Consider the following 13821-nt stretch of genomic DNA (forward strand, 5'->3'; position numbering starts at 1 on the left):
GTCAGCAGCTAAAAACAGTTACTTTCCCTGCATCCTTTGAAGCTAGGAGTGTGAATGGGCCCAGGTGACAAATATTTATTTTCCCAGAATCCCTTGCACCTAAATGTGGCCAAGTCAGCAGCTAAAACCCATTACTTTCCCAGAATCCCTTGAAGCTAGAGGAAGCCACATCTGCCCAGCTAAAAACATCCAGTTCCCCAAGACCGTTTGCTGCCAGGGACAGCCATACCCCTAGCTAAAATTATTCATTTTCCCAGAAGCCTTCACAGCTGCTGAAAGCCAGTCCACAGCTAGAAGTATTCACTTCCTCAGATTCACTGCAGCTAACCAGAGCCACAGTCTCCACTAAATGTACTCACTTTCCCAGAATCCCTTGCAGCTAGAGGGCTATATACCCAGCCAAAATTAATCACTTTCCTAGAATCCCTTGAGACTAGCAACAGCTATGGCCTCAGATAAAAATATGGTATTCACTTTCCCAGAATCCCTTGCAGTTGGCAGTTGCCATGTCCCTGGCTAAATACTTGTTTTGCCAGAATTCCTCCTGTGAGTGACTATCTGACCCAGTCTGCCAATGAGATATAAACAGAGGGTTTCTGGAAAGCCCTGGCTTTCCTGATATGGGCATTGGGTTACAGATGTGTTTTCTGAGCTTTGTAAATGATGCCTCATGCTTAGAGCTGTATCACCTATTGTGACCTAATTTGACCAGCTTTTGACCTGCAGTGACTTTTTTTTTTTTTTTGAGACAGAGCCTCCCTCCGTTACCGAGGCAGTAGTGTGATCTCAGCTTACTGTAACCTCCGCCTCCTGAGTTCGAGTGATTCTCATGCCTCAGTCTACTGAGTAGCTGGAATCACAGGTGTGCACCACCCCACCTGGCTGATTTTTTTGTATTTTTACTAGAGATGGGATTTCGCCATGTTGGCCAGGCTGGTCTTAAACTCCTGGCCTCAACTGATCTGCTCTCCTAGGCCTCCCAAAGTTTTGGGATTACAGGTGTCAGCCACCGTGCCCAGCTGACCTGCAGTGGCTTTTATAACCTGAAAGCCCTAAGGCAGTGTTTTGTTTACCTCACCCTAAGCTGATTAGTATAAAGCAATGAATGAGAATCAATGAGCACACTTGTGTGTGGCACGCATTACATCTGGAAGGATGGTCATGAGAACGAACGTAGCTCCTGACCAGTCACTGCTGAACGCATCCCTAACTGATGTAAGACATGGCTGAGGTCAGAGCAGGGAGGCCACACTCTTTGGGAGGGAGGTGGCTGCTATTACCGCATCACTGTGTCAGTTGAGGCTTCTGCCTGCCCTGCTTCAAATCCTTCCTTGGTTCTGTACTACCTTCAAACCCAGGCCCACACGCCTAGGCTTGGCATTCTGCGGACTCTGGCCTCAGCTGACTTCCCCAGCTGCTCCCCTCTACAGGGAGGCTGGTGGTTATGCCTGTCACTCTGAAGTCACCTCTCTGGTGTCCAACCCTGGATCCACTGTGTGATCCTGAATCAGTGTCCTCACCTTTCTGGGCTTCTGGGTGCCTATCTGTGATAAATAATTGGACCTGCTTCATGGGAAACTTGTGATGACACAATGAGTTGGTTCATGTAAAGTGCTGTCAATGGTCTCGGACACCTCCAGCGTTATTACTGTTGTTTCGATTGTTATGATTCAAGGCCTTTTTTGGTGCCTGGGGGAAATTCAAAGATGCTCCATGCCAAGTCCAGCCCGCAAGGAGCTTACAGTAGGAAGGGAGGTAAAGGAAGTCCAAAAGCTCTGCGTGGAAGATGGGACCCGACTCATCTCCTAAGGGAGTGAGGACTACCCTTCTCCCTCACCCCTCCAGCAGCTCTGTGCTCGCACAGCAAAGAACCAAAGGCACGTGCTGGACAAAGTGCAAAGTGACCAAGCTCTGATCCAGACACTGAGGATACATTAATTAAAATGAGTTCACACAGGAAATAAATTTCCAACCATGCCTGGCACTCAAGACACGATAGGGTCAGCTGGGCACAGTAGCTCACACCTGTAATCCCAGCACTTTGGGAGGCGGATGTGGGCAGATCACTTGACGTCAGGATTTCAAGACCAGCCCGGCCAACATGGTGAAACCCCATCTCTACTAAAAATACAAAACTTAGCCAGACATGGTGGTGGGTGCCTGTAATCCCAGCTACTCAGGAGGCTGAGGCAGGAGGATCGCTTGAACCCAGGAGGAGGAGGCTGAGGAGGCTGCAGTGAGCCGAGATCACACCACTACACTCCAGCCTGGACGACAGAGACTACATATCTCAAAAAAAAAAAAAAAAAGACATGATAGGGTCACCGTTGTCATAATCAGGATTATTATTACTGTTATTATTATTGTTATGTTGTTATTCTTCCTCCACCCTGATCTAATCACCTGATCTAACCACCTGGTTTCTATAAACTCACAGCGCGATGTACGCTGGGTCTCTACGACCACCACCTCACACCTCGTTTCAGTTCCGCCTCATCCTCCGTCTCCACTAAGTCCCCAGAGGAAATGCTCCGAAGCTCAAAGAGCCCCTTGCCATCTCCCCATTGTTCGTGGAATGAACCTCAAAGGAGCCTCTGCAGGGCCCGTCTCCTGCTAGTTTCTTTTCTTCGTTTTTTTTTTTTTTTTTTTTTTTAGACGGAGTTTCGCTTTGTTGCCCAGGCTGGAGTGCAATGGTGCTATCTCGGCTCACCGCAACCTCTGCCTCCCAGGTTCAAGCGATTCTCCTGCCTCAGCCTCCTGAGTACCTAGGATTACAGGCGCAGGCCACCATGCCCGGCTAATTTTGTATTTTTAGTAGAGACGGGGTTTCTCCATGTTGGTCAGGCTGGTCTCGAACTCCTGACCTCAGGTGATCCACCTGCCTCGGCCTCCCAAAGTGCTGGGATTACAGGCGTGAGCCACCGCACCCAGCCTCTACTGCTACTTTCTACAGCCTCTACCCACACCCTCTCCACTTTCCTCCCACAAGCTCTCTCTAGCCCCAGGGGCTTCCCCCATTCAAAACCCTCCATGGCTCCCCAGTGTGTTCAAATGCCACCCAAGCTCCCTACTGTGGTCCACAAGGAGCAGTGTGGAAATGTGCCGATTTCCAGCCTCATCCTGGTACTCTTCCTCCCGCCCAACACCAGGCACCCACCCAAAAAATGTGCCATAATCTCGCACACTCCAGGGCTTCTGTGCTTGGCTCTCCCTCTGCCTGAAACACTCTCCCTGTCTTCTCCCTCCTCCTGGCTGACATCTTTTCCCATTTGAAGACTCAGCTGGGAAGCCACCCCCTCCAGGAAGCCCTCCCTGACTTTCAGGCTGGGTTAGGAACCGCATCAGGGCTTTCCTCTGGGTCTCCCATCCCAGCCCTGCCTACTCTGGGTTGTCTCTGTCTTGTGACATGTCTGTCTCCTGCACTGGGCTGTAAGCTCCATGACAGGGCCAGAAATCACTTCTGTGTCCCTGGCAATGTCTCACATAGGGTCGGGCCCAGAAGATCCCTCAGAAGTATGTCAGAAGAATGTGGCTTCAGAGGGAGATGCCACTTTGTTTCTACTGGGCAAACAGTCTGGTGTTTCTAGGACTGCTACCTTGTATTTTCCCATCCCCTTAAGCCTGGTTTCTTTGGATCCTGCTCGCCCAGTTTCTTTGCAACCACAATTCCATGTACGCCTTCAGTCCCCAAGAGCTGGGGGCCTTAACCCTGATGTTATGTAAGAGATTGAAGCCCTGAGCTCCGACCTCGGGCCTTTTCTGGACTTCCTGTGGGACTTCAGGCCACTCCCTCCTCTGTCTCTGAGCCTCAGTCTCCCCAGTCCATATCACAAAGGGCCAGTGTTGGCTTCCAAGACCATCCGTGGGTACAAGTGTCATAGTGTCTCTAGCCACAAGGGGGCAGTGTGGGCCTGTCTGAGGCCAAGTAGGGTGGTGACCCGCGCAGGTGGGAAAGAGCTCGGTGCCCTGGTGACTGTCTCCAGGGCAACGGAGGAACCCAGGCTCTCTCTGGGGTGGCCACGCCATTTAATCTGTTCCCACCCTCCTGATGCCTGACGCTGGGAGAAAGCCCAGGCTGGGAACCCTCCCGGTTCAGCCCAGAGCCAAACACAAACCCTCCCAGCCGCTCCAGCCACCGCCTCTCCCTTCTCTGCCCTTTCTGTATCCTCATCTACCCGCCTCTCCCTCTCCCCGGCCCATTTCAGTTTGCACCGTTCATTCTGTCTCATGTCTTCTCCATGTCTCTCTGATTCTCCCTGTGTATTTCTGTGTGTCTGTCTCTCCTGCTTGTATTTTTTTTAGAGACAGGGTCTTGCTCTGTTGCCCAGGCTGGAGTGCAGAGGCACGATCATGGCTCATTGCAGCCTCAAACTCCTGGCCTCAAGCAATCCTCCCGCCTCACCCTCCCAAAGCGCCGGGATTCCAGGCATGAGCCACCGCGCCTGGCCTGTTTCTTTATCTTTATGCCTGTCTCTCCATTCATTTCTCCCCCTTTCCCTGTGTCTCTGTCTCTCCATCTTTCTCTCTTCTCTCTCCTCCCTCCCCACTTACCTGCGCTCACCGTAATTGCCTCTAAAAACTGCTCCCTCCATGAATGGGTCCCAATTACCAAGGCCAAGTTCGTTTTCTTGATGAGTTTATCCACCGTGTTCTGGGGACGAGAGGGTTGGGGAGAGGTCACTGCCCCTGAGCGAACCAGGGAAGCTCCATCTTGGGTCCTGGGTAGGGGGCTCACAGCCTGTGCCCAGGGGTCCTCAACTTTCCACACCCCGGTTCTGAAGGCAAGCAAGGAAAAGGGAGGCATGTGCTGTCCGTGGTCCTGACGTGGGACCCTTCTTTGGCCTGATCTTAGGAACCTTGTGGCTCCCCGCTTTCCGGACCCTCCCCAAGGAAATGAACCAGGCTGGACTCCAGGAAGGTGAGGCCCCGGAAAATCACCTTAAAATCATATGACTCCTCGATGATGACCTCCAGCCGGCAGTTTTCCCCAAGAACTGGCTTGCCCATCTCTGCTATCCTCCGAGCCTCCTCCTCCTCGGCTGTTAGCTTCCTGTCCCCATCCCCTGCAGCATGAGGGATGGGGGTTAGACTCCTGGGAGACCTACCTAATTGGGCCTGTGACGCCTTTACTACCTGTCCCCATAGTTAGAGAAAGCCTATCTGTTCTCCTCTGGGAAGCTCCTTGGTGACTCCTCCCAGCCTCCCACCTGACCACCGTCTCCTTCAACCCTGAGGTCCAGCTCCCAAGGGTTGGTTCATGATCTTTAGTTGGTGGGCTCTGGGGTTCGTATGGTGGAGGCTGTGAGACCTTAGGCAATGCCTGAGCCTCTCTGTGCCTTAGTTTTCATACCTGTTAAACGGGCACAATAATTAGTACCTACCTCATGGGGTGGTTGTGAGACTTAAATGAGTTAATTCGTGTGAAGTGCTTAGAACAGTGCCTGGCACACAATAAATATTCAATACATGTTACTATCTTTATTATTATCACCAACATTATCATCATCGTTGCCACCCTGATAGGGGAGGCCTGGTCTCTACATCCAGTTTCTGGAAACACCCTAGAGTGTGACTGACGTGGTAAGGAAAGGGGAGGACATCCGATTTTGGCACAAATCTTGGAACCAGACCCACCTACATCCTGGTCCTGAGCTCGCTTCTCTCCCCAAAGTATGCTGACCCCTGACTCCAAGCCCAGCAGCAGCCCAACCCTAATTCTGGTCCCTAACTCTGAGCTGGACTCTCACCGTGGCCCCAAATGGAAGCCTGTCATCAACACTGACTCCAAACCCCAACCCTCAGCCCTGGATCTGACCTCAGCACAACCCTAGCCCTAAACCCTAATCCCGACTCTAACATTCACCATAACCTGGAGCATCAATAACCCCAAGCCAAATCCCACACTCTATCTCCAGATCTAACTCCAGTCCTACACCTGACCTCAAACCTCAGTCCCAACTCCCAACTCTGACACCATCACTCATGAGGAGCTTGACCACATGGCAGAAGCTGAAGTGTGTTCACCTGAACCTGTTTCCTCTCCTTCCTGGGCAAAGAGCTGAACTACATTTCCCAGCCTCCCTTGCAGCTGGGCGTGGCCATGGCCTGAGTTATGGACACTAGAATGTGGGCAGAAGTGATGGTCAGTCCCTCCAGGCTTAGCCCCCGAAAACCTCCCATGTGAGCCTCGAAACTCTCTTGCCCTGTTCACCAGCAGCAAACCCAGCCACAATGCCAAAGCTCCCTGGCATAGTGGAGTCACAAGATGGAATGGCCACATGGCAGAAGAAAGCCACCCACCAACTAGGAACACTCTCGTAAAACTTTGCCTGAGAGGCCAGGTACAGTGGCTCATGTCTGTAATCCCAGCACTTTAGGAGGCCAAGGCAGGTGGATCACCTGAGGTCAGGAGTTCGAGACCAGCCTGGCCAACATGGTGAAACCCCATCTCTACTAAAAAATACAAAAAAATTAGCTAGGTGTGGTGGCAGGTGCCTGTAATCCCAGCTACTCGGGAGGCTGAGGCAGGAGAATCTCTTGAACCCGGGGGGTGGAGGTTGCCATGAGCCGAGATCGCACCATTGCACTCTAGCTTGGGCAACGAGAGCGAAACTCCGTCTCACAAAGACAAACAAAGAAACAAAAAACAACTTTGCCTGAGCAAGAAATAACTTTTTTTCTCTCTTCTCCCTCCTTCCTTCCTTCCTTCCTTCTGTCCTTCCTTCCCTCCCTCCCTCTCTCTCTCTCTTTCTTACTTTTCTGAGATGGAGTCTTGCTCTGTCACCCAGGCTGGAGTGCAGTGGCACGATCTCGGCTCACTGCAACCTCCACTTTCCAGGATCAAGTGATTCTCCTGCCTTAGGCTCCTGAGTAGGTGGGATCACAGGTGCCCACCACCATGCCTGGCTAATTTTTGTATTTTTAGTAGAGACAGGGTTTCACCATGTTGGTTAGTCTGGTCTTGAACTCCTGACCTTAAGTGATCCGCCCGCCTGGGCCTCTCAAAGTGCTGGGATTACAGGCATGAGGCATTGTGCCCAGTCAAGAAATAACTTTTATTGTGTTAAGCCCCTGGGACTTGTGGGTCAGTTTGTTATGGCAGCTTGTATTGCTTCCTCCAACGAATACAATCTTTAATCTAACTCTAATCCTAACCACGGATCCCAATTCTGATCTTGACTCCAAAATGACTTTGTCCGTCTCCAAGCCACTGACCTTAGCCCTAACTCTTACTCCAATCTCTGACCTTGGCCCCAATTCTAACCTAAATTCCTCAAACTCTATTACTCACCTCAAAGTCCAACTTTAGCTTTGACCTAAATCTGACTCTAATTCTAATCTGATCCCACCAGCAGGAAAGAACCTCCACTGTGACTCTCACCTTAACACAGTCCTAACCCCGATCTCCAATCCAAACCCCACCTCACTCCTAATCAACCCCAAACTGGATTCTCTCTGACCTCACTCTCACGAACCCAGATCTGATTGTATGACTTACAACCCTGATTACAGACATAATCTTTTTTTTTCTTCTGAGATGGAGTCTTGCTCTGTTGCCCAGGCTGGAGTGCAGTGGCACAATCTTGGCTCATTGCAACCTCTGCCTCCCGGGTTCAAGCGATTCTCCTGCCTCAGCCTCTCAAGCAGCTGGGATTCCAGATGCCTGTCATCACACTCAGCTAATTTTTTTTTTTATTTGAGGCAGAGTTTCGTTCTTGTTCCCCAGCGTGGAGTGCAATGGCGTGATCTCGGCTCACCGCAACCTCCACCTCCCGGGTTCGAGTGATTCTCCTGCCTCAGCCTCCTGAGTAGCTGGAATTACAGTCGTGTGCCATCAGGCCCGGCTAATTTTGTATTTTTAATAGAGACGGAGTTTCACCATGTTGGTCAGGCTGCTCTCTAACTCTTGACCTCCAGTGATCCACTCTCCTCGGCCTCCCAAAGTGCTGGGATTATAGGTGTGAGCCACCGTACCTGGCCTCACCCAGGTAATTTTTGTATCTTTACAAGAGATGGGGTTTCACCATGTTACAGACATAATCTTGACCTCCAAAATGCTAACTGTAATCCCAAACTCATACAGGCACCACCAACTCTCAGGCCAGACTCCACTGTCCCCCAGCCCTGAATCTGCCTTTATCTCACCTCCAATCTGCCTCAAACCCAACCTGGAAGAGTAGCTTTGGGGCTGGGACCCTCCCCCAGGCCCTCTTCCAGTGGCTCCTCCCCACTCAGAGCCCAGAGGTGACTTCACTCACCTTGATTGAGTAGCAGAGCTGGGGAGAGACAGAGACAGGCAGACAGTGAGATCAGTTCCCCACGAAGCTCAGGTCCACGAGCTTTAAGGAGTGCCTGCAATTGAGCCCCTGAAAGTCCCCCGACCCTGGACCCCTTACTTCTCCCACAGCCCACTGGTCACCCCTCACCTGAAATCCCTCGCTTAAGCCACTGGGGCTGGCCCAGCTCAATGAAGAAATTATCCTTTTTCTCATATTCCTCGTCATCAACTATCTTCACCTGAAGAGTTTTCCTGTGCAGGGGGCAAGGGGGAGGCAGAACACTCAGTGTAAGGCCCCCTCCCCAGACTCATCAGGCAACCCTCCTGGCAGCCACCCAGTTTTCCAAGCACCTCCTCTGTCCCAGACTCCACAATCTCATTTACTTCTCACCACCACGCAGGGAGGAAGGCTCTATTATCATCCCCATTTGACAGAAACAAAACCAGGCACTGGTGAGGAAGCTGAATCTGATTAAAGTAAAGCATTCTGGGTGCGGTGGCTCATGCCTCTTATCCCAGAATTTTAGGAGGCTGAGGAGGGAGGATTGCTTGAGGCCAGGAGTTCAAGACCAGCCTGGGCAATATATTGAGATCCCATCTCTATTTAAATTAAATAATTTATTTTTAAAAATAGGCCGGGCACGCCTGTAATCCCAGCAGTTTGGGAGGCCGAGGCAGGCAGATCACGAGGTCAAGAGATCGAGACCATCCTGTCCAACATGGTGAAACTCTGTCTCTACTAAAAAATACAAAAATTAGCTGGGTGTGGTGGCACATGCCTGTAGTCCCAGCTACCTGGGAGGCTGAGGCAGGAGAATTGCTTGAACCTGGGAGGTGGAGGTTGCAGTGAGCTGAGATCATGCCACTGCACTCCAGCCTGGCAACAGAGCGAGACACCATCTCAAAAAATAATAATAATAAAAAAATAAAGCAAAGCGGTATGAGCTCATGGTTGAGACAGGATTTGAACTTACAACTGTCAGAATCCAGACTGTTAACCCCTGCACTCCAGCCCAGCCACTATGGTCTCCTACCTAGATTACTAGTTGCCTGCTAAACAATCCCATGCTTCAGCCTCACTGCCCACAGTCTGTTCTTTCAAGAGCAGCCAGAGTGATCCTGATAGAACCAAAGTCAGACCACGTTCCTCCCCTGTGCAAAACACTTGCAAGGCTCCTATCTCTCACAGAATGAAAGTCAAAGTCCTTAGAATGGCCCACAAGACCCCCTGCAATCTAGCACTCATTCCCTTTCTGGCCTCCTTGCTATTCCTTGAACAAGCCAGGCCTGCTCATGCCTCAGGGCTTTTGCACTGGCTGTTCCCTCTGCCTAGAACACTCTTCCCCCAGGCTCCCTTCCTCAGTTCTTCATTCAAACTTCACCTTCTCAATGAGGCCCACTTCTTCCATCTTATTTAATGGTGAAATCCCTCACTGCTCCCCCTCCAGCACTCCCTTATACTGCTCTGTTGTCTTTCTTTTTAATGTATTTATTATTATTTTTGGAGACAAGATCTTGCTGTGTCACCCAGGTTGGAGTGCAGTGGTGCAATCATAGCTCAATGCAGCCTCAAAGTCCTGGGATCAAGCGATCCTCCTGCCTCAGCCTCTCATGTAGCTGGGACTACAGGTATACACCACCATGCTCAGTTAATTTTTTAGTTTTTGTAGAGATGGGGTCTCACCACATTGCCCAGGTTGGTCTTGAACTCCTGCCCTCAAGTGATCCTCCCATCTTGGCCTCCCAAAGTGCTGGGATTACAGATGTGAGCCATGGCACCTGGCCTGTCTTCTTTAAATATCACCTTCTAACACCCTCTAACATTTATTTAGTTTATTGTTCGTCATTTACCATTTGCTTCCCCATCTTTAAATTTAAGTTCCCCCAGGTAAGTTCATTTATGTTTTTTGTTTTATCTCCAACACCCAGAACAGTCCCTGGCATGGAGCACACCCTCCATGCATATTTTGCTAACTCCAATCCTTCAGCACAGAAAACCCTCAGCTTCCTGCTCTCTGTCCCAACCAGATTTGGAGAGTTAACCAAGTGCTGATGCTAATTGATTTTCTCAGCATCTCTGCTCCTATGGTAACCAGGGGGTGGCAGGAAACAGCCAGAAGTTACCTGTCACCTTCAGGCACATAACCCACGCCCCTCGACCCCAAAGACCCACAAACCCAGAATGTCCACAGCTTTGCCACTGGCAACTCTTTAGGCTGTAGGAACCATGTAGTCCCACAAGGCCTGGCCCCAGAACCCAGAAACACAAACACCCAGCCCACACAGTCACCCAATCGAGGAAGCACAGCCGATCACACCACCCACACCCACACGCCATCACACCCTACAGCCATTCCCACTGCAGTGGCAAGACTGCATGGACCAGATGCCCGTCAGTTAGCACGACTCCCCCACCACAGCCTTGGCGACATCGCCACCCTGCAGCCCCTCACTGTGGTACCACGTAGACGCTCCTACCTTATATCTAACTCCTGACGCCTCTTGGTGTCTCTGTTTACTTCCTTCAGTGCCTCTCTGCATCTCTGTCCCTACATTTTCCATCTTCTTTTCTCTCTCTGCCTCTCTCAGCTTCTCTGGGTCTATCTCTCTATCTCTGACTCTGTCTCTCTGACTCTCCAGCAGTCTCTCTTTCTGACTCTGACTCTCCCCGTTCTCTGTCTCAGTCTCTTCTCATCTCTCTGCTCTCCTTTTTTTTGAAACAAAGTCTCGCTCTGTTGCCCAGGCTGGAGTGCAGTGGCATAATCATGGCTCACTGCAGCCTTGATCTCCAGGGCTCAAGCAATCCTCCCACCTCAGCCTCCTAAGTAGCTGGAAATATAAGCGTGTGCCACCACACCTGGCTACTTTTAAATTTTTTATAGAGACAGGATCTCACTATGTTGCCCAGGCTGGTCTTGAATTCCTGGCCTCAAGTGATCCTCCCACCTTGGCCTCCCCAGTGCTGGGGTTACAGGTGTGAGCCACAGCACCTGGCCCGCCCTTCTTTATCTGGATTCTTCTCTCCCTGTCTCTGTCTTTCAGAGTCTAAAGAATGGAGTAACAAAAGTCAACACACTTCAAGCAGAAGAGTTTCAATCAGGCAGTCATTCAAAAGACGCATCTCAACACACAAACACGCACAAGACACAGCGACACCCGCGCAAGGACAGGCGCACACAAGACGGCCATGTGGGGACATCCGCCCACCTCCACCCTCCTGGTTTCAGGATATTTTCAATTTTCTGTGGGTGGAAAGAAAGGGCCGCCCCCGACCTCGGCGTGGGCTGTGAGCTGTCCGCGGTGCTGAAATGCTGGGGCCGGCGAGGAGGGAGGGTCTCCCGAGACATGCTCCTCACACACCCTGACACACACAGACAGCTGCCGACACAGTGACATGCTGACAGGGTGACACACACACCTCTGTCGCTCACTCTCGCAGACACGCTGCGATCCGCTGACACACAGTGACTGACGTGCAGTGACAAGCACGTCAACTGCGCCTGGGAGGCGCACCCTCAGGGGACCCAGATGCAGGAGAAACCCAACGCGCAGGAAACAGCAAGAGGGACTCGAGCTAGACCAAGACAGGATTTCCTGAGATCAAAGGAAGCAGATTTCCTCCCCAGCCTGCCCCCTTGTTTCCTGAAAACTCCACTCTCCTGCCCTTCTCCCCTGCCAGTCTCTGATCTAAGACCCAGTCTCCTCATCCTGTCTCTCACTGACCCAAACTCCCTTTTCTCTCTGCAGCATCGTGAGAACCTCTCCTTCCCTGGGTCAGTCTCTCTCCTCCATGAGTGTCTTTATCGCGTCTCCATCTCTCTGCCTTTCAGTCTCCCTCCATCTCAGCTTTCAATATCCACCTCTCTCCCTCTCTCGAAGCATCTCTCTCTCTGTGTCTCTTCCTTTTTTTCGGGGGGGTGGGTGGGTGGGAGATGGAGTTTCGCTCTTGTTGCCCAGGCCAGAGTGCAATGGCGTGATCTCGGCTCACAGCAACCTTCGCCTGCTGGGTTCAAGCGATTCTCCTGTCTCAGCCTCCCGAGTAGCTGGGATTACAGGTGCATGCCACCACGCCTGGCTAATTTTTGTATTTTTAGTAGAGACGGGGTTTCATCATATTGGTCAGGCTGGTCTCGAACTCCTGACCTCAGATGATCCACCCCGTGTTGGCCTCCCAAAGTGCTGAGATTACAGGCATGAGCCACCGTGCCCGACCTCTAAGTTCCTGTCTTTCTGTGTCTCTGTCTCTCTGTTCTGTCTCTGTTTCTCTCTCCAGTTCTGTTATTCTGTCTTCAGCTCTCCCTGTGTCTATCTCTGTGTCTCTGTCTCTGTGTCTCTCATGCTCTCTCTGCCACCCCATCTCTGGGTGTCTCTCCTCCATCTCCAGCCCAGCTGCTTCAAAGCGCCTCTAATTAGTGCCTGCCCATCAGAGGAAGGAAGAGTTTCCCTAAACACTAATTAGCCTCCTGTTCTCTGTCTTCTGAAGCCACAGCTGGGAGCTTGTGGGGGTGGGGGACAGAGGGTGTCCCAGCCTGGGGAAGCCGTGTGGGGGAGGACAGGGCCGTAAGGTTGCAGCAGCAGGAGGGAAGCAGGTTGGACTATAAGAAGGACCGGAAAAAGCAGAAAGAAAACTCTCCATTCCCCCATCTCTTGGTGTGAGAGAGGGGTCTGGGATGGTGCCTCTCGCAGCCCCCAACCCAAGTTCTCAACAACCCTCAGACAGAGACCAAGCCAGACAGAGAGAAGGAAAGGTGTGGAGTGTGCCTGAAATATAAGCTGAGTCAGAGAGCGAGGTGCTGGGGACAGACAGCCGCAGATGAACAGAGACGCAGAGACCCAGAGAGAGACAGCCCAGGGAGTGAGAGATGCAGAGATGCAGAGGGAGAGACGGAGAGACAGCGAGAGCAGTGAGAAGCTGAGTGCTGCCCGAGGCGGAAGCGCAGAGGCTGGGAGGAGGAGGGAGGGGGAGCGCGGTGGGGACTCCGCTTGAGTAGGAGGCGCGTGGGCGGCACGGAGGAGGGAGACAGACGGGCATGCGGGGGCGGAAGGGAGCGGGCAGAGGAGGGGCAGGCGCTGCCTGCATCCTGGGCAGGGGGGTGGGGGAATGTGAGGCTTCAGGCACACATTGGGGGACACTCGGTCACCTGTGTAAGGGGTGGCCAGGGATCTGGGCGTGAGAACAGCCCTGACTTAATAATTTAGTGTACGTGTCCGTGATTTTATGTGTGTCTGCGTGTTTTTTTTTTCTTTTTTTGAGACAGGGTCGCACTGTGTCGCCCAGGCTGGAGTGCAGTGGGTGATCACAGCTCATTACAGCACCTAACTCGTGGGCTCAAGCCATCTTCCTGCTTTGGCTTCCCAAGTAGCTGGGACTACAAGTGCACACCACCATGCCCAGCTAATTTTAAGCAATTTTTAGCAGAGTAGAGGCTGATCTCCAACTCCAAGGCTCAAGCCATCCTCCCGCCTCAGTTTCCTAAAGTGCTGGCACTACAGGCATGCGCCACCACTAATTAGAAAAATTATTTTTAGAGTAGGAGTCTTGC

General features: G+C 51.8%; 1 protein-coding gene across 4 annotated transcripts in view; it reads right to left on the reverse strand.

The window, feature by feature from the left end:
* SLC8A2 (solute carrier family 8 member A2) overlaps positions 1-13821 on the reverse strand; it is a 43957-nt gene that overhangs the window by 4767 nt on the left and 25369 nt on the right. For 2 of the 4 annotated variants that reach the window (XM_016936343.4, XM_016936341.4), the window contains exons 5-8: positions 8427-8530; positions 8259-8276; positions 4939-5063; positions 4552-4651 (exon numbers count right to left, since the gene is read on the reverse strand). In XM_016936343.4, coding sequence (XP_016791832.1) covers positions 4552-4651; positions 4939-5063; positions 8259-8276; positions 8427-8530 — 347 coding nt within the window. The remainder of the gene's footprint in view (positions 1-4551; positions 4652-4938; positions 5064-8258; positions 8277-8426; positions 8531-13821) is intronic. The other 2 variants (XM_016936344.3, XM_016936342.3) reach the window with 1 other exon arrangement.

The sequence above is a fragment of the Pan troglodytes genome, chromosome 20 (genome assembly GCF_028858775.2).
Source record: "Pan troglodytes isolate AG18354 chromosome 20, NHGRI_mPanTro3-v2.0_pri, whole genome shotgun sequence".
NCBI lineage: Eukaryota > Metazoa > Chordata > Mammalia > Primates > Hominidae > Pan > Pan troglodytes.